This window comes from Ascidiella aspersa, chromosome 6, assembly GCF_963924565.1.
Source record: "Ascidiella aspersa chromosome 6, kaAscAspe10.2, whole genome shotgun sequence".
NCBI classification, from domain to species: Eukaryota; Metazoa; Chordata; class Ascidiacea; order Phlebobranchia; family Ascidiidae; genus Ascidiella; species Ascidiella aspersa.
In genome coordinates, this window is record NC_139452.1 from 11,285,513 (window position 1) to 11,305,366 (window position 19,854).

The 19,854-nt window shown below is 35.7% G+C and overlaps 2 protein-coding genes across 2 annotated transcripts; both read right to left on the bottom strand.

Annotated features, from left to right (window-relative positions):
• Window positions 1-699: 699 nt before the first annotated feature.
• Window positions 700-19,283, bottom strand: LOC146139718 (tryptophan--tRNA ligase, cytoplasmic-like). The gene is made up of 18 exons (XM_083392256.1): window positions 18,999-19,283; window positions 18,618-18,733; window positions 18,378-18,500; window positions 17,682-17,774; window positions 17,206-17,314; window positions 16,589-16,741; window positions 15,010-15,210; window positions 12,465-12,482; window positions 9,090-9,158; window positions 8,536-8,653; window positions 7,951-8,070; window positions 7,648-7,830; window positions 6,787-6,887; window positions 6,326-6,438; window positions 5,822-5,995; window positions 3,512-3,652; window positions 2,959-3,057; window positions 700-2,241 (listed from the first exon to the last, which is right to left on the bottom strand). The coding sequence occupies exons 1-18, from the start codon at window positions 19,174-19,176 to the stop codon at window positions 2,071-2,073; spliced, it is 2,280 nt and encodes a 759-aa protein (XP_083248382.1). The 5' UTR covers window positions 19,177-19,283; the 3' UTR covers window positions 700-2,070.
• LOC146139719 (breast cancer metastasis-suppressor 1-like protein) lies at window positions 10,293-13,329 on the bottom strand. Its single transcript, XM_083392257.1, has 8 exons — window positions 12,871-13,329; window positions 12,368-12,486; window positions 11,892-12,012; window positions 11,734-11,820; window positions 11,259-11,484; window positions 10,901-11,005; window positions 10,722-10,833; window positions 10,293-10,610 (listed from the first exon to the last, which is right to left on the bottom strand). Exons 1-8 carry the CDS (start codon window positions 13,195-13,197, stop codon window positions 10,493-10,495), a joined length of 1,215 nt encoding a protein of 404 aa, XP_083248383.1. The 5' UTR covers window positions 13,198-13,329; the 3' UTR covers window positions 10,293-10,492.
• Window positions 19,284-19,854: the final 571 nt, after the last annotated feature.

The following is a 19,854-nucleotide window of genomic DNA, read 5'->3' on the forward strand; positions in this document are numbered from 1 at the left end:
TGATTGATAAGGCTAGCTTCACCAACTCTCGTGAATTTTCTGGTTTGCAACTCTTTGATTAACGTTATGTAGCAATGCAAACATTAAACTTTTCGAACTGTCTATGAACAAGCGCCTCTCTTAAGATCTATATTTTAGCCCTCCCATTTTTAGCAGAAGCCCTTGGATGTCTTTGCAGTAAACAAATCCTCCTGCTTGCAAAACTATGGAACAATTATTTTTTCCTTAACGATAAAATGTTATGGAAGCTCTTGTTCCAAGACAGTTTTATTTTTAAGTCGGGATACCAAAGTTTCTGCTGCTTCTCAGAGTAGTTAAGGTCGTCGATGAGATTGCTCACCTCCTTGTGTTTAAACTCTGAAGTAGCTGAACTTCTTCCAAACACGCTTCCACCGCGATCACTTGTAGAGCTTTCATGGTTTCATATTCTTATTCATGTGATCAGAAGCTCAAATCGTCATTCTGCTATTATTTCTATGGCTAAAGGAATGTCGTATTAAACTTTGAGTTTGTAGACCCAGAGCTACAAAATAAGGTATTGACATGATGTAGTGATGTTTTCTTATTAAAATTATAAATCTGATCCCTATACATCACAGACTCGCCTTGCGCCATTTTCCTTCGTTACTTACGAAACGTCATTCTGTGGCCTTCTTTCCTTTCTCAATCGTGTGCTTTGCGTCAATTTGTTTTATCATTTTACAAATAGGATGCAATAAATACAATTGAACATATTGGAGTATCTGGTTGCGAACAAGAAATTCATACAGGTTATGGAAAATTTACAACATGTATGATTGTGTGGCAATGAAAGTTGCATTAAAATCACTGCATGGCCTCTGCTTTGTCATCGTGATAACCACTTTGCGGAAAATAAAACACCAACCGTGCTTTGTTCTCTTCGTGACTTTTTAGTTTTATTTTTTTTCACCTAATAAATTTCAATAAGCAGAATGAATATTAACATATGAAGACATTGTACCCATTTTACCTTTTTTAAGACATAATAAAAGGAAAAAATTGCATATGAAAACTTGTGTGAACAAAAAAGGAAATCCTTTCGAATTCATTTTGTTATACCTGCACAGTTTTGTTGTGTCCCTTAAAAATACAAACATTCAAGAAAATTTGAGTGGAATAATTGCAAAATATAAAGAAGTAGTGTTTCTCAACATTTATCGCGGAAACCTAAATAATTAAGCGTATAAGTTAGACAGCGAAGTCTGGTGACCCAATTCTTTTCATGGAAATTTCTGTAAGGCAAATAAACATGGGAAATTAGAAATATGTTCGAGATTAATTATTATGATTCAGGTCGTTGTAATGCTTAACTTTCTAAAACTTTGGTGAAATCTTGCTCAGAACGCATGGCACAAAAGATCAAAAAGGATTTCCTTGTTTTTTCTTTTACTAAAATCTCAAACCTAAATCTAACAACACATAAATCCCGATAGAAAAAATGTACAAAAAACAAAACCAGAAGTACTAAGTAAACTCAAGACGAAGCTTTGTAACGAGTACTGCGTAGTGGAGATGAATTAGAAAACTGGACAAGTGTCAGTATCTGTTACAGAGGACTTAGGAGACCAGTAGACAACAAATGTACCGTTGCTCCAAGTGCCGAAACAAACGTAGCAATTTAACAATGCAAATCGAAAATAACTTATTAAAATGTATTGAAATTAAAATATGTGTAGTAAGATACGAAGATTACTTTCAAAATTAAAACTTTAATGAAGTAAACCTATTTTAGTACATCTATACTCTAAACAAAGAAAAATGTCTTTGCAAAACGTTTTCATGATGGTTTACTTTCAAGAAGTATTTTTTGTCTCGGGTAATACTGGCACCGGTAGATGGTTCTGCCAGTTTGTTTAATCGTTGGCTTTCTAGCAGGAATTTCCTAAAAACAACGCAAGGGAAGGGCGTAGACAGTGCCCGGGATTGGGCAACTTCGCAGTGGGTTAAATAGCTTATATACCGCCACAAAATTGCTGCACACCATGATGAGACATAAATAAATTACAACCCTAGCATACAATTTAACACTAGTAATGCCGAATACCAACATCACGTTACAGTGACCGTTGCCATATCGCCAACTACAGTTTCCACGGGGGCCGCGGAACCGCCCTTTTTCTTTTTCTTCTTTTTTTCGGCAGCTGTGGGTAACGGGGGGTAGTCGTCGGCACAGTTGAACCTCTCCATTGACATGAATCGTTCTACAACCTGCTGATCGACCTGCACACATTTTTTTATTTTAATTCTCTAATTTTGTGGTAATCGACGTGTGCGACGTGCAGTTAGCAGCCTACAGGCGTTTCTATTTGCAATTTTTTCTTTAAAAAGTAACTAAACTTGCGCCTTTACTTCAAAAACAAGTTTAATTTGTATAGGCGTGCAGTTAGCTCTACAGGCGTTTCTAAGCGTATTTTTTCTTTTAAATGTAACAATACTTGGGCCTTTACCTCAAAAACAAGTTAAATTTGTCTAGGGCTACAAAGTCGCTTAAAACAAACCGATTTCGACTCCAGCTAAAATATGAACCCGATTTCGATTTCCTAGTCTGACTTCAAGCAAATGTGGCAATTTTGTCGAGTCGCGAGTCAGGCTCCGACTCTACCCCCTATTTTGACACATTTAGAAAACTAAAACAAGGTGAATGTTCAACAAACCACACACAGGGGTGTCATATATCTCATTTCCCCACAATAGGTGGTTGGAAAATATTCTAACGTATGCTATTCCTTCTTTACAAGTTACATTTTGAGCTTCATTAGTTTTGAAATTTAGTACTGCGCATGCACACGTCGGACTCTTTTTTTCGTTTTCCATTGTGTGGAATTTGTAGTGAAACCTTTATCTCAAGAATTCCCGAATAAATGAAGTAATTTCACACTTCTTCAAAGAAGTAAAATATTACACCAAAGAGACCAACTACAAATCATCGATTCGTACCTTTGACCTCCTTTCTTGATGTAGCGCAACCATTTCTTGCAGAAGTTTTATAAGTCTCTGCTTGAGTTCCCCGGTCAACATCGCTCCGCTGGAGTAATCCTGCGTTGAAGAATGTGTTACCTCTCGGCATTGTACAAAACGCGTTTACGCATTTTAGCACTTAATAACTTTTAACAGATAACGTATTTCGTGATGATCATAAAAACTTGATGAGACCCAATGATGGGGTTGCGGTTTGGTTTGGGTCGCCTGTATCTAAACGAGCACTTTTCAGCTGTAGCATATAATAATTTAAACATATAACGAATTTCGTGATAAAACCCGAACGTGTACTTTAAGCTGGGTCCGTTTTCGTTAAACGAGAATATGAATCCAATTTTCGGCCGCAAATCGAAACAACATATCGAATTTAATCAGATGCTTTTCTAAGTTACAATTGACTTGTTGTAGTAGATTTTAAATTCCCCACACATCGGAAGTCGATGTTTAAATTCGGCGTTCAAGATCAACGCCAACCGCAAAACATATAGGCAACAAAAAAAAATGTTAGCACTTTTCGGATCTGTTCAAGTTCCTCGTCGTCCTCCAGGAAGAAGCGGAGGTACTGGAAGGAGACGTCCACCGAGCAGTTTCCTCCCAACTTCCGGTGCTCCTCCACTGTGTCCTGGCCGCCAGAGAAGGCGTACTTGTTAATCTAGGTAAGGCAACGTTGGAGCATTAGAAAAAGCTTTCTTACTAGGCTTAACAAATTCATTCGAATTAAGATAATGGTGATGCTTTTAGTAGCGAAATATATATATAATATAATAATATCCAAACAAACTAATTTTCGGTTTACTAAGTTCTGTACTTAGATTAATCTTTATCAAAAACGTTCAACCAGAGTCGTTTGTTTTCACCATTCGGATTCAGCCAGATTGTGTTATTCGAAAAAAAATTCTGATGAGGCTCTACCAACTGCGCTATACAGGCTCAAAAAGGAGCGAGTCGAGAAACGAACGGGCTAGATCACAGTTGTTATTAAACATATATGGTGTCTTTCATTGAGGCTCAACAATATGATAAAAACTTCTGTATTTCTGTGATGTGACCCTCTCCGAAGTCGTACTGACCACAGATAACGTCACCCTTACTCTTGGGATTATTTAGTTTGACTGGTAAGTCTGTGGTGGCAGAAAATAGCGGGTATAAAACTGTACAAGCCGGCTGACGACTATGTTTACAAAATTGGTGGCCAACATGCGGCTCTTTCGCCTCTGGATTCTGTGACTCAGAGTATAACCACCTAGTCTACACCCTTGTGCATATTAATTGAAACAAAACGAGTTTTTCATTTGTTATAAGCTAAATCACATTTCAAGTCCAGAAAACAGTATACGTATCCATATGGCCTGCTTGTCATTTTATCGAGTGTTTTAGTGTTATATCAGATGTTATTCGCATATAAAAATTGGTCATTGCGCATGCGCTATGCATCAGGATGATGCAATCATTACTTCAGCTGATATTGCGTCAGATTTCAGAAACGTGGTTATTTGAGTTCCAACTATCGTCCGCCATAGACATGACACCAAGGAAAAGTACGAAATCGTTACGCTGCACGAACACACAATTAAAACGTGTCGAGAAATAGCACAAGTGGTTGGTGTCAGCCTCGCAACTGTCAGTCGAGTCATCAGGTTAAAAACAAATCAGGATCGGTTTCTCCTAAACGCAAAGGAAATTGTGGCCGTAGGAGAAAAACCACGACAAGTGACGATGTCTACTTACTCCGACAAAGTAAAAAAGACCCCCGCAAGACGAGCGACTCATTATGTAGGGATTTAAAGGAAATGAGAAATCCAAATTAGTTGTTCCCCGTTTGTAGAAGGCGTCTGGCAGTTGGTCGAAAAACCAGAAGGTCAGTGAAGAAACAACTTTTAACTAAAGTAATGAGAGCCAAACGATATAAGTGGGCGAAAAATACAAGAATTGGAGGATAGAACAATGGAGAAAAGTCATATTCAGTGACAAGAGCCATTTCTTCGTCCAGGGACAGCGAAGTCAGCATGTTCGCAGGACACTCGGAAAAAACGTCGTAATTCTCACATCGACCAGTGCGTCAACCACCCACAAAAATGATGTTCTGGGCCTGTTTCGGCTACTATGGTGTTGGCAGCCTACATCCATGCGTTGGAATGATGCGCTCTTTGCAGTACATTCAAACCCTTCAAAGAAGAATGGTTCCAGAACTGGAAAAGACATATCCTGACGGTTCTGGAATATTTCAGAGACCTTGCCCCGTGTCACACATCCAAAATGGTGAATAATTTCATGAATGAGAAGCATATAAAGGTATTGGATTGGCCTGGCAACTCTCGGATTTGAATCCAATTGAGAATTTATCTGTCTGCAAAAGTCGCCTTCGTGGAGTGGACGTACGACGATGGATAAGCTGATTCAGGTATGGTACAGGGACATGAAAATCCTGACTGACTGTTCAAACTTGGTGGATTCGATGCCAAACCGCGTTCAAATGGTGTTGAAGAATAAAGGAGGTCATACCTGTTACTAATGTGTCCATTTGTAAGGGTTATACAATAAAAAAACAAGTGAAATTAAAAATATTCACTATTTTGGCCTTTTTAATTGCTTGTTTCAATTAATATGCACAAGGGTGTATTAGTATGTCAATATAACCACCTAGTCTATTAGTAGGTCATTATCCATAATTGTTTATTGCAAAACGGTAAACTAATGTAATTGCTATACCGAGGCAACAGTTGCTTTCTAAACGGATCAGTTGACCAACCACATATTTTAGATCGCCTTCTGTAAAGTCCATCTTTCTTTTTCTCTAGCTAACACATAAGTTGCGACTCACCTTCTTTTTGATCTGAGCAGCGCTGTCAGTTAGGAAGACTGAGGAAGTTGGATCGCTCGAGCTCATCTTGGTCTGCGCTCCTTGCAGAGCGGAGAAGAATACCGAATGAAGTAGCGACGGCTTTTGAAAGTGCAAGCGGGGAGCGACATCCCTTGTCATACGAAAGTATGGGTCCTTTTAAAGAAAAAAAAGCTTTGTTACAAGATAACCAGAAAACACAGTTGTATTAAACTAAATTTTAACAATGAGTCTTGCCAATAAAATGACGTCCCCGTTTTTCTTTTAAAGAAACAAAATTGAAAAGAACATACAATACACTAATTTTTGTAACGTGATACTCATATTTTACTACTCAATGTATGATTTACTATTGTAACTTAGTGAAAAGCATATGCTCAGCAAATTTAGTTTGAATATGCTATGCAGGCCTATTGTGCAACTTTCTCACAGACAATAAAGGGTCCATTGCTTAAGTTTAAGAATCACCGATGTGGATACACTAACCTGATCTATGGCGCAGGGTATAAGACAGGCGATATCTTTTCTGCCGTTAAATATGTGTGGAAAACTGGAGGAGAAAGAAGGACACGCTTGAATAGCTGGAAAACTGATCTTGCCTGCCAAAAATGGTTTAGGCTTGTGTAATGTGTATGTTGTATGCATGATGGCTAAACACGACGCTTTTTATAAAAAAAATATACCAATTTTTTTTCTAGCAAACAAAGCTTTTGAAAAACTCGATCTGTTGATCTGAAATATATTTTAAAATGTGTTTTAAAAGTATTTATGGGATAGCATCACATTTGAAAACCTTTCTTAAAGATACTATTTGTCAAAAATTTTTAAATGTTTTTTTGTAATTTACATGCATTTAAAACAGTTAACAGCTGATTTATTCTGTTTCATTTCAACTGTCTTTGCCAAAGCAGTGAAAAGGACTGGTGTTCGGGATGTAAGATGCTTACCAATGCAATCACTGTCACCAAAACCAAATATTCCCTTTACTTGATTAAAAGTCACACACTTCTCAACTCTCTTCATGTTCCAATAAAAAGCTTTAGAAGACCTGAAAGAAAGAAGTAGAAAAGTTTAAAAAAGCGAATTGTTTCCTCATACACCAATAGAGTATTTGAATATAATAATAAATTTTCGCAACTTCTAGATGAAATACTCTGGCATATCACAGGCTAGTATATATAATAGGCTATTTAACAGTTTAATTATATAAATCTACTGCGTTAAACTTGACATATACTATTTGCACGGTAGTATTCTGGCATAGTTGGCAATGTAAGGTATTTATGTTTTTTTTTTGTACTTGTATAAAACGTAATAAAAGGCTGGCAATACACACAACAAAAGCATAGAACATTTGATGTAAGTTGGCAAAAGGGTTAAACAACGACTAAATTTTAGCATTGTGAGCGTATGCATCCACAAGGATTTATTCTATACAATTGGACCAATGATAGAATTATGAAATTAACTACTGCCTTGCCATACCACATGTGTTAGGGAAGATTGTCAAGTTAAGGTGTTATGATTTTGTAAAAAGTTTGTCACAATATTTTTTTTGGTTATTTTTAAGTGAGCAAGCTAAAAATGTTTGAGAATCAATGTGCTAAGTGGTAATGTTGATTGATTTTGAAAACAAAATCTCATATTTAACATTCATTATTCAAGGTAGAAATAACAACATATTTTCCTTTTCTGATTTGGAACTTTAATACAATTACAACTACACATTGCTTCTATAAATAATATAAAAGTCTAAAGAAATAAAGTTGCAGAACTATACTAATTAAAGGTTAGTTTGTTTAACCTACCCTATATAATTCAGATCAGAGAAAATGAAGGTCTTTTTTGGATTGAACCCACAAGCTATGATATCTTTACTGTTTTCAAATGACAAGCGCTCGCATTCTTCCAGTGTCAAATCTTTCCAGAAAAATTTTTCGTCGTCAGTTAATTGAATAACTACAGGAACATCAAAAACATCTTGCAAATATCTGTGAAAGAATCAGCCTTTAATATCAAATAATGACAAATGTGTGCCTTGGAACATATTTTAGAGATTATTTTTAATTAAAATGATATATATACTTGTCCTTTGGTATAGATTAACCTACTGAGTCATCATGAAAGGGATTAAATGGCCCAGATGCATTGCTTCTGATGAGGGTCCTCTTCCAGTATACAGATAAAATGGCTTGTTTTGTTCACTGAGTGTGACGATACGATCAAACTCCCTGAAGAACCATTCAAATAACGTTAAATTAAGCATGCAATAAAAGCACAATGAACTAGTACAGGGGTGGTAGTCCGTTTGCCAACAGTCCAACACGTTCAAATGTTACAAATTATTAAACCATACCAATTGTTAGGGATACGACGATTTATGGTGTCTGTTAATTAAGTATAATAACATCAATTTAGTCAATAAATTGTGTCAGTAGCTTACAGTATGTCACCCCTGGCACACATGACAGAGGGTTGCCTCCCATTTACTTTAAGGACATAAGTTTAAGTGGTCGGCGCCCTTAGCTACGCATATCTGCATTATAAATATTTTAGGAAATACTGGCATAACAATTGAACTGTAAAAAAGTGCACATTTCAGTCATACCTAAACTTTAACATGACAAGTTTGACAACCTATCATTTCATCTTACTGTTATGCTGTGTTGATTCACTGATCACTGATCGATCAATACCTGTGTGAGAAGAATATGCCTCGCTTTAAAAATTGATGAACTCTTTTGCCCCTGGAAGTAACGAGCTTTTCAAATCTTTTCAACAGTTCGTCATCGATTTTGGATGATCCAAACCTTACTGAAAAGTAGAAACAAGTGGTATAAAATCAGTTGAAAATGGTGGGCCTAATATAAAATTGATATTAGTCCCAGGCCACGAAAACAACATATGTTATTTACAATATAAGTGGTTACCAAAGATTTTTAGTTGAAGACATCTTCATTTCATTGGAACAGACTGCTGAGATTTTGCAATAATTTAAGTCTTAAGAATATTCATACAGAAAATCTATAGTTCAACAACCGGGCCAAATCAAGCAACTAATTATTAGTGTTACAACTTATTTTGTTATTTTTCAGCTGTCAGTATATGAAGCACACATTTGTTTAAAACTGTAATTTGCTTTTTTATTAGAATAAAAAAGGATTATAGTATAAAACATAAAATTGGTAAGTAAAATTTACCAATGCACTGGTACTGCTATAGGCCTATAGTTACCACAAAAACTACCAACCTATTAACTTGTCATAGTCAACGCCTTTGTTGCTTGATGATTGTACTTCCCAGGGATTAACAACATCTTCTTCTAATTCAGTAGGCACAGAATTTTCGACACCATTCATATTTTTTATATATGTATTTTACAACCCAGACTAACAATTCCTTAAAAAAAGATGATGAATTTTTTAAATGATTTTAAACATATTGCATGTCTAACAGTTAGTAATTTATAAACAACCAGTATTGATAATAATCGATCTTGAAAAACATAATATGTTTGTAAATAATTGCGCTTTATCACATTTCTTAACTCTTTTTGTATTTTTACAGCGATAAACTAAATGACCACTGTGAAGTCTGAAATATTAAACTGCTACTGTTGATATATTAATCAGTTTGATATCTACTGTTCCGCTCGTCTCAACGATTCAGCTTTCGATTCAAACGGGGTATTAATCTTTACGACAGATTAGACATAAACGCGTGTTTAATGAAAGTTAATTATACGTAATCAGCTGTTCTCTGAACTGACGCAACAATCGCTTAGTTGTGATCACACAATGCGCACGCCGACAAAGTTACTCAAGCGTGTTAAAGAACGCCCACAATATTTTACCATTTATACAATATAAATAAAGTCACTAGGGGTGTCCGATAATATCGAATCGGAGCCGATACTCGATGCCAAGTGGTAGTATTGGAACTCTTCCGTTACTAGGTTAGTGTCAGTGCCGATTTGATAACAAATAAATCTTTCTAAAATGTAAATTTAGTAAAAAAATAGAAGGTAAATGGTAACAAAACTACTCAACTTCAAAACAAAGTGTGGCCTTAAAATCAGGGGAAAAATTACCAAGGAACGTTTCAATTTAGCTTGTTGAGCTATAGTGATGGCGTCATCTGGCATTGGATCGCGATATCTTTTGCCCACTGCATCGGGTATCTCAATAAAATATGAAGTGTCGAACATACTTAATAAGCACGAATTTCAGCAACGATTTTTTAAGGCCGAAATAGTACTTTAAACGCAAACGATATTTCAAATGAAGTTTGCAATATCGACTTTGGGCAGAATCTGTCTTATTTTTCCGTCCAACAACTGGTCTAGTGCAACCGAAATTAAAATACAACTGACCATGATATTTTATATGGTAAAAACACCATGAGCGGATTAGGTAATAATTCCAGTCAATACATCACTGCTAAATGCGGCAGTAACAAGTCTTTATTTCATCATAAAATAGAGGATATAACATTGTAAACAAAATTTGTCACTACACGGTTTTAGAAAAGATTCGAAATGTTATAAACGGCAAACACAAGCTTCCATAGGACTTTTTCATCTCTGCAACCTTATGGATTCACCTCTTGCAGCCATTTGTTAGAATATATAATATATTTTTTTAACAAAAAATGTCAACGGTGTTGCAGCGAGTATTTGCCTCTTTGAAGTTGGTGGAAATGAAGCTTTGATTTGACTCCGTTAGTTTGCTGCACAAGGACTTCTGTATGGCCTATTCCGGCAATCGTTCCCCTGCAAAAAGTTTTATATTTAAGTAGTATCTTTGACAGAATCTTAAAAAATCATCTTAATGACAAATTATTAAATTGTTTTAAAATCATTGAACGGCAGTAATGATCATACTGTGTTGTTGTATCTCTGTTGCGTATTGTGACCAATTGTCCTTTCTGAAAGTTTTTTCCAGCATAAATCAGCTTGCCATCCTCATATCGACAAGGAAGGCGTTTCTTAAAACCTAAAAATAAAACATTCATTAGTATGAAATGATATCAATAAATACGTTTAAATTTAAGGATACTTGCCTTTTGAAGAATTTTTGTGTCTTTGACTGATACTTAAGGCCATTTTAATTGAAGTCCAATCGTCCATGATATCACTATCTCTCAGCATGTAGACAATATATGGACGTTTTGGCATTCAAGAGTGTGCGTTAAGGAAAATCGTTTGGAAATGGAATTCTATTCAAGACAAACTGTTAGCGCTGGTTAAACTATGTAATGCCACTAACTAACCATAATTGATTTATGATTTCGAAAAAGACATTAAGAAACTAGAAATCCAAATTGCACAAGAAAAACGTAACTTGTAACATGATATTGAGTTTTGATATGAGACATTCCCCATACCAAACCACAACACAATATTTATTCATAAGGATATCTGTGACAGTGACAGGCTTCTTTCGTCGCTTGATCGTTCCGAAACTAAACGCTTGTTCACTGTCTTCTTTGCGTTTGTGCTTTTTCTTCAGCTCAAAGTCCTTCTTGTCGATAGAATCGGTCCACAACTCAGTTGACAAGTCCACATTGTTGCGATCCTCCTCCAGACGGTGGATTTTTTCATCAATTTCTGACTGGATTTGCTCTGTGAGCAATTTCTTTTCATTCTGGAGAGGTATTACAGTATTTTTTTGTAATATTACAAACAGCATAAACCCCATTCTTTGTATTGTGTACAGCTGTTTAATTGTTTTTACTGAACAGATTTTAATTGCTACACCATTTATTAAAAACAAATAGTATTGAAATTATTGTTATTTTATTTTATCAGTTTTGCCTGGTGACCATGCAGTTAGTTATATTGTGAAATATATGATTTTTTGTAGAAGGGAAAAACAAATTTTTGATACACTTACATTTAGGTGTTGAGTGTTTGCCATTTTATCTGCCTGCAAAATTGTCTGTAATGATTCAACCCGAAGTTTTTTCATAAAATCTGAAACCTGTAAATCGTAAAAATAAATTACAAATTTTTACTCTAACTGAATAGGTAGTTTGTCATTTTAACATTTACCTGCATCCTAATTCGATTGCTTTTCTCAAGAGTTTCCACCTGTTGAATGTACTCTGGTGCAGTTCCTGCATTTACTTCATTCAACTTCTTTGTTATTTGTGTGTGGCGCTCTCGATATAACCTGTATAAAAATGTGGACTATATGCAACACCTACAGAACCATAAAATTATCAATCAAATAAAAAAAAAAAACAGTAACTACACTTCTTAGTACAAAGACCAGTGTCACACTCTTATTGTTCTCAGCATCAACAAGAAAAAAATATACAAAAATTATTTAAGTAACTTCAGTACAGTTGTGTATAACTTTAGGCAAGTTATGTGAAAACATAGCCCCAATTACAAACTACAGCCACACTAGTAATTTTACACTCCCAATTTACAACCTTAACAGGTGAGGAACAAAACAAAATTACATGTATGACTATGTATTGTATGCAAGATTATTGCTTTTATGGCAAGGTAACAAATCATACTGGTCTCTAATCTCCATAAACTGCTTTTCAATTGTCGTCATTTCACCGATGCACTGCGAGCGCCTTCGATTACATTCTTCCTCGTCCAGTTCGGAACTTTCCGCCTCAGATTCATCTTCCTAGAATTTAATTTAACTAAATTAAAACTGATATCTAACAGCGAACCCAGTGAAAAATGCAGAAAGTAAAGTTCACTAAATCAGCAAAGGATTGGTAGGTCGAACAAAAAAAAAACAACCAACAAGAAGCCATTTAGGAATTCAAGGCACTTTTCTTTTAGATCTTGAGTGTGCAGCACCAAATTTTTTGGTGTGTATTCAAGTTTTAGCACACCAGACGTTCAGAATTGTAACACAACTCAACCTATTTTAAAGTTTTGTAAGGAAAAATATTGGTTGAGTGTGCACCTGCCACAAAACACAGACTGGCTATGAAGTGCTATATAAATGGGATAGCAATGTTTTCAACGCTATTAGTGTATAACATCCATATTTCAGGCTTACATCATTGTCTGATGAGGAGCTTGAGGAAGAAGAAATAGGCGGCGACGAATTTTCGTGACATGCTTCTTGGTCACCAACTTCGTCACCAACTTCGTCCGCCATTATGTCAGCGTGCGTGTCCATGCGACTGTTGGGTATTGGCCTGCTCGTAAGTTCAAAAGACTGAGGGGTCTTGCCAAAGTCGGACACGGAGTCGGAAAACATCGTAAGGATCTGAGAAACTTCCTCGGTGGCCTTTTTCTCCTTGCACTCGTCGCTATCGGTCGCCATGTTTTCTTCGATTTCGTTGGAATTGGCGGTTTTGCTTTGCATGTCGGTCGAGCTCATGTTGTCCGGTAATTTTAGAGCACTCCTTATTATTCAAACCTTCCCAAGGCTAGGTTTTGTCGTAAGTATGCCCCTGTCAATATTTCAAAGTGCAACTTGACCGTTTTACCTATATTTTAATTGATAAATTGATGCTTATATATGGCTAAATCGAAAAGAGCCTCCGCTGAAAAAATAAGTAAACAGCAAAATTGCTGATCGCTATTGCGTGACAAACTATTCAAGCATATACAAGCAACCACGAATACATAGAATGTTTATAATCCACGGTTAACAGAAATAATAAGTTTGTGAAAATAGGTAAACATTTAATTTTTTACAAATATTTGTATGTAATTAGGCGGAACTCTTATTGTTTTGTAGCGGCGTATTGTAAGGCAATCACATAGGTATATGCCATTATTATGTCGGTAATGAAATGACGACACATAGTAACGCGTTTATTAACAAAACTATTAACTTAGAAGCAAGAAAACAAAAACTAGAATCCTAAACAATCAAAAATACTTTTTGGAGTCTTCAATATTTAGAAACAACATACGAAGATACTGCGACAGTTTGACAGCCAACTTTGGTCTAAATGGCTTTAACTGTATTTAATTAGGGTTGTCTTTTATTTAATCTCAAATGGCCTTCAGGATCAAAAAGTGAATATTTTACCATTTCAAGTATGAAAGTAAAAACAAGATTTGTTTTCGTATCGAGAACCGGAAATATTTTTTTTATTTGCCATATTTTAAAGGAGGGGTCACGAAACGACGGCCTGAAGGTTAAATCCTACCTGCCGGTTGAATTCTTCATATTTCCACAAAACAACGATATTATGTTTATTACCGTTTTTTTTTAGATGCAAGGCTAAGCTAAATTTTCAAACTAAATGTCAGTTTCATAAAGCTCACTAACCCATATGTTTTAAAAATCATTTATTGTTTACTCCTTTAATGATAATTAAGTAAAATATGGTCAACAAAACTCCGGCCAATGATCTTTAAAATTTACAGTTTTCCAGCCCGCGACCGCCAATCAATATAGTTATATCCGTCGTTTTGTAAACAATAACGTTTAATGAACCCTGTTTTAAACGCATAATACTTCTTGCTTATTTGAGTTAAAAAAAACTAATTATTTTGTAAAATCATTTTCCTTTAAACCAGTGTAAATGAAATTAGCCTAATCTTTGTTTTTTGCTGCTGCAATTTTGTTCCATCAACAATCAAAGCACTAAAAGTCTCAAAGACAAACGACCGCTCAATGTAAATTCGATTGGATATTTTTAATATGCATGGGGCTTACGCTATAAAAAAATCCAGCAAACATTGTTCAAAGGCGATCACTTAACAACGGCAAAACATTTACGCAATAATTATTCTGGTACGGATAGACCCCTCTGAGTCCATACCATTTCGTTGAGAAGATTTTCTGATTTGAATGCTCTACATTCATCTTCATCTAACACTTTGCCACCAAAAAATCCGACTCCGTCGTATCGACCAATTGTCACGACCATCCCAAAATCACCTGAAACAAACAAATGTTCGTAATTATTTACGTGGATAAGGTGTTATACAAAACTCAAGTCAATGTTGGGCTGAAAGAATAACTTGACTAACGGTATGAGGTCGAAATAACATATAGGCCTGATACAATTATACTGGTATTGAATTGTTGTAAATTTTATGAAATACTATTTCAACTAACAACTTGTTATCTATCGAGAGAAAACTATTATATTTAGTGGTGTAGTAAGGATTGGAATAATGAAGGTCTGCGTGGTGTCCTGATGTTCAGTTTTTTTCTTTTTTGAGGACATACCTGGCTGGTATGAAGTTGTGGGTGCACCTTGAATAAGAGCCTTAAGGTTTTCGGCTACTGTGTTGGCCTGGAACGTACCGGTATACATCATTTTCTGAACGTTAGTATCATTAACATCTCCAATCGCGAAGATGTTTGAGCAACCTTCGACCAATAAGTCGCTCCCCACTTTGATGGCTCCTGATTCTTTCATCGCTCCCTCTTTAGAGTTCAAATAATATAGATATTCAAAAAACATTAGGATACTTTATGGCAGTTTGGTTTTAGAATGAGCCCTAAATATTAATTTTATACTGCAAACTATAGGGATGTCCGAAAATATTGTCCGATACAAGGGTGATATGGGTGACCATCCGCTAACAGATTAATGTAGAAACTATAGCCTGAAACGGGGTTCCAACACAGCGATTCTATCTTGAAAGCTAAATTTATCACAAAACAGTAGTTTAAAAACTGGAGGTAACTAAACTTTTTTAACACTAGAGCAAATTATGGCCTAATAGAAAGGCATACGAAGTTTGAATTTCACCTATTTTACTTGTTCTTAGTATAGTGACGTAATTTGATATCGATTCGACCGCGATGCTTTTTCAAAGTTTCGGATATCGGTATGAGAACAAATTACCACGTATCGGACATCCATTTTGCATACTGCTAATATATATTGACTTAAGATTGAACTACACAAGTTTGAATGCCAACTGCTTCAGTATAGCTTCTTGAATTAACCGGGGTATGTCAAGTAGTGATGTCCGATGCTACTAGACATTTCGGCGCTCTTTTACTTATGTACGTGAAAAGTTATGCAAAAACCAAAACAAAATAATACCGCACACCACAACGCATATTGTTTGGGTTAGGGTGCGGGTTAGCGTTTGGGTGAGGGTGGGTCAAGTAATTTATGTTTATTATTAATAATAACTTGACCCACCTTCAACCAAACGCTAACCCGCACCCTAACCCAAACAATATGTGTTGTGGTATGCGGCATATGAAGAAAGTTTTTTTTTTATTAATTTTCACGTACATAAGTAAAAGAGCGCCGTCATTTTATTACGATACCCGATATCTTGGTCATAAAGTATCGTGATCCGATCCGATCCGATACCAAATGAGATCATTACTAGGCTCAAACAAAAATTTATGTAATTTAAACGTCCCAACGTATATGTTTTCCTGATTATTTCGCCCAATTTGTTTTATCGCAAAAAAAATTAGCCCAACTCGAGTTGTTCACAAACAATTTTCAAAAAATTACCCTTTGGTAGAATTGCTGCGTTCAATCGCAAATCATTGCTGAAATTTCTATATTAATTTCGTCTCGGATCGGCACCGATACCAGCCTAGTATCGGACGAGTACCGATACTCCCACTTGGCATCTTTATCGTCCCCGATTCGTCATTATCGGACCCCCTTAATGACAAGAATAGTTATCTTCAAGCTCAGCAACGCTGAATTTCTTGTGAAAAATATTTCTCATACTTGTAGCCTATACACTAAAATGCCGTAAAAGTGTATGTGTAAGACCTTTCTGAGTGACCCTATATCTTCAACGGCTATTAAACTCGTAAACTTTACCTAAAGCAGGTTTGCAGAACTGCGACGCGATTTTGATTCCACTGCAGTCCAACACCAAATCCACCTCTATCTCTTTTCCGTTCTGCGTCGTCACTTTTTGGTTTTCAACGTGCTTGTTGAGTTGCAGCGTGTCGAGGTTGTTCACTCGGTCGTCTGTTAATAAATCGTTCGGTCAGAAAATCGAGATGAAAAAGTGAACTGGGTAAGGTTTTAAAGTAAACATGATTAAACGAATTACTTTATATAGAACCCTATTAAACGACCATACTGTGTGATTTTTTTATGTACAACACATTGGCATGATTTTGTCAGCCGGTAAAAAAGCGGATCTTAAAAAAGTGATTAATTTCATTTTTTTGCAAAATTAAACAAACGTATTTGACTATTTATTTTTCGCCCAATGCAATGTTTTACAAGTTAGATTACTTGGGCCTATTGTATGTTCATTTATGTGTTAATTTAATTGTCCGTAACCTTAACAATAATGAGAATAACTGGTGAAAACAATTAAAAAGACATTAAATGTTGGTAACAATAGCTTGCTCTTTTACTAATAACCGAAAATGGCGGCGCATTCTTTTGATTATTGGCATGCTTATTAAAAGTCGTTCCTTTACCAAGAACAAGCTCGATGTCTTTGCGGTCAAGTTTTTGTTGAAGAGATTCTTGTAGCTCCTTGGGTAATCTCGACGACACCAACACTTTGGTTGGATGAACGATGATAACCTACCAAAATATATGCTGATTTTCTTTTTCACATCGTTTCGATTACTGCAGAAGACAAAGAGACCTTTTTAAAGGAAAATTACCATGATTAAGTAATTGACAGCAACTTTGTCAAATGAAACTGCAAACCCGAGTAAATATAGCAGTTTAATTTATCGTAACAGCAATTCACCAAATTCCAACCAAGACCAGTCAGCAACTAAACGCCATAGGAAAGAAAATAAGAAATTACTGCGTCGAAGTATAATTTAAACCAGGACCGCAGGATCGGCATTGTTCTAATTTACTATTTGGACGCAAGAACACGAGAAGCGGGAACAGTGGGTACAATTTTGTTTGTTATCTATATATTTTTCAATTATCTCACCTGTTTATCTGGGTAATCCGTTTTTATTTCTCCAGCCAACTCTACACCAACTGCACCTCCGCCAACGCAAAGAACTCTGTGTGCTTTTTTCACCTACAACGAACAAGGTCATTGTCAAGCAGCTAATTGAAAGTATGCTAAAATGTACGAAAATTTCGATTTGGATACCTAATATTTCAAGAAAAAGTACCTCCGATCGGTACTATACCAATAATGTCAATACTTTATAGTCAAGTGTTTCAAATTGTTAAATTTGATATTTGCAAAGCGCATAACAACCAGGTTGGTATGTCTTAACTTTTGTTTTAACGTTACGAATTGAAGTAAACCTATTCTTGTTTAGGTATTTTTCTGTTTGTTTTTCTGTAAAGTTTTTAATGTAAAAAAACAGTCGCTAAAAATGCTATATTAATTTGGTTTCAAGTCGGCGCCCAAATTACTCTTGGTATCACAAGTGTACCGATATTACTGTAATCCGTGCTCTTAAAAACTCTGAGTGGTGATAACCGACCAATTAATACCAAAAAAAATAATATTTAAAGTTTACCAGTCGTTTCAACCGGTCAAGCTAATTCAATTTTTCGGGCCAACTATACCAAGACCAATGTGTTTATCTGTTAGGTAAACGTTTTACAAATACAGGAAAAATGCAACATGAAGCTACAATTTTACTCTTTAGTATTAGTTTTTGCTTACCGCGTCATTCATATTTTTGTACATATTTCTACCTTCCTCGGAGGAAATTTTATATTGATCCCCAAATTTGCCCGGAAACGGATTGTTGGATCCTGTAGCAATTACTAGATATTCGTAGGGGAGCTGCAAAAAATCTTTCAAAGTATTTCACCAAACAAAGCAAGAAAAAACAAGATAAACATTTGAGAAAAATAGCAAAAATAGCATTACTTAAACTAAAAATTCAGAAATAGCAAATACCTTTTTGCCGTTTTTTAGGATAACGTGATTCTTGTCTTTCTTTATTGACGTCACGCTCTGTTGCACAAAGCTGGTCAGGAATTGAGAGTACGGAATAAAGACATTTTTCATAAACTCTGAAATGGTGTATGCTATATTACGCCATGCAATGAAACAGTGGGTAGCTGAAGTTTATTTTTAAATATAATATTATCAATTAGCCTACTGCTTGTTGGTAAAATTGCAGATACTTTGAAACTATTATGACGTAATGGTTTGTAATATATTTGAAGCGGATCATAGACATATAAAATAAATCAAGGGATATTATTGTCGTATTGTGATCATATCAATTCTTAATAGCATGAAAACATTTTGTCTGTAACCAAATACTAAACTTACCAGGTTCGACTATACACCTTAAAGCACCAATATTGTGCAGCATTGCATCCTTTGGGTCCACAACGGTAACACTGCAAAACGTTTCCTTCTGCAACTTGAACCCTAGATAGGATCCTATGTAGCCTGCCCCCACTATGACAACGCGGGGTTCCTTGGGTAGGGACTGTCCGCATCCCATTTTTAAGGAGTTACCTGCTACCGTTCTATCAAGCAGAAATAGTTAAGTCGTATACAATTCAAGTTAATTTTAAATTTAAAGACAGTTGGTAATTCACATTAAACTATTGCCCGGTTTGACGCTTATTGTAGTAGGCCTGCTGCCATGTTTTTCAATAGGAAATTATGTTTCACTAAACTTTAATTTCACTCATTAACCATTCTTTAATTGTTCTAACTTGGTATGTCCGTAGTTTATACTCTTATTTTACTCTTCTAGGTTACGTTTTTCACATGAAATGATAAAACGATCGTGGATAACCATGTTACCGCCTATGACACATATTATAGTTGAATACCTCGGTCTAAATCCGGTAATACACCTCCTGTGGCTATACACTTGTTATAAGTCGCTCTTGGAATATCTTGCTAACTTAGCTTGCGCTTTTGTAAGTATGCCAACTTTTGGCGTCACCTAGAGTACTTTGAAGCGCCAATGGCAGCGTTAGTGGAACTGTGTGCTGAAAGGCTTGGTTTTAAGTAGTCGGGCCTTGTATTGGTCACAATACAATACCGCTGTCGTATCCAAGTACAACAAAGCCTTCGATCGTAACGCGATACCGCACGAAGCAAAACTATATAGGAACAATTTGAGGTTAGCAAATACGTCACCATTTTAACATTTTTAACATGGCTATAC

Coding starts and splice junctions, on each gene's coding strand:
- LOC146139719 (XM_083392257.1), bottom strand. CDS start 13,197: ATGAGCTCGACCGACATGCAAAGCAAAACCGCCAATTCCAACGAAATC. Junction 11,821..11,891: donor GCAATCGAATTAGGATGCAG/GTAAATGTTAAA, acceptor TACGATTTACAG/GTTTCAGATTTTATGAAAAA. Junction 11,006..11,258: donor GAAGCCTGTCACTGTCACAG/ATATCCTTATGA, acceptor GAATGCCAAAAC/GTCCATATATTGTCTACATG.
- LOC146139718 (XM_083392256.1), bottom strand. CDS start 19,176: ATGGGATGCGGACAGTCCCTACCCAAGGAACCCCGCGTTGTCATAGTG. Junction 8,071..8,535: donor GGCATATTCTTCTCACACAG/GTATTGATCGAT, acceptor ATGGTTCTTCAG/GGAGTTTGATCGTATCGTCA. Junction 6,439..6,786: donor TGGTGACAGTGATTGCATTG/GTAAGCATCTTA, acceptor CATTTTTGGCAG/GCAAGATCAGTTTTCCAGCT.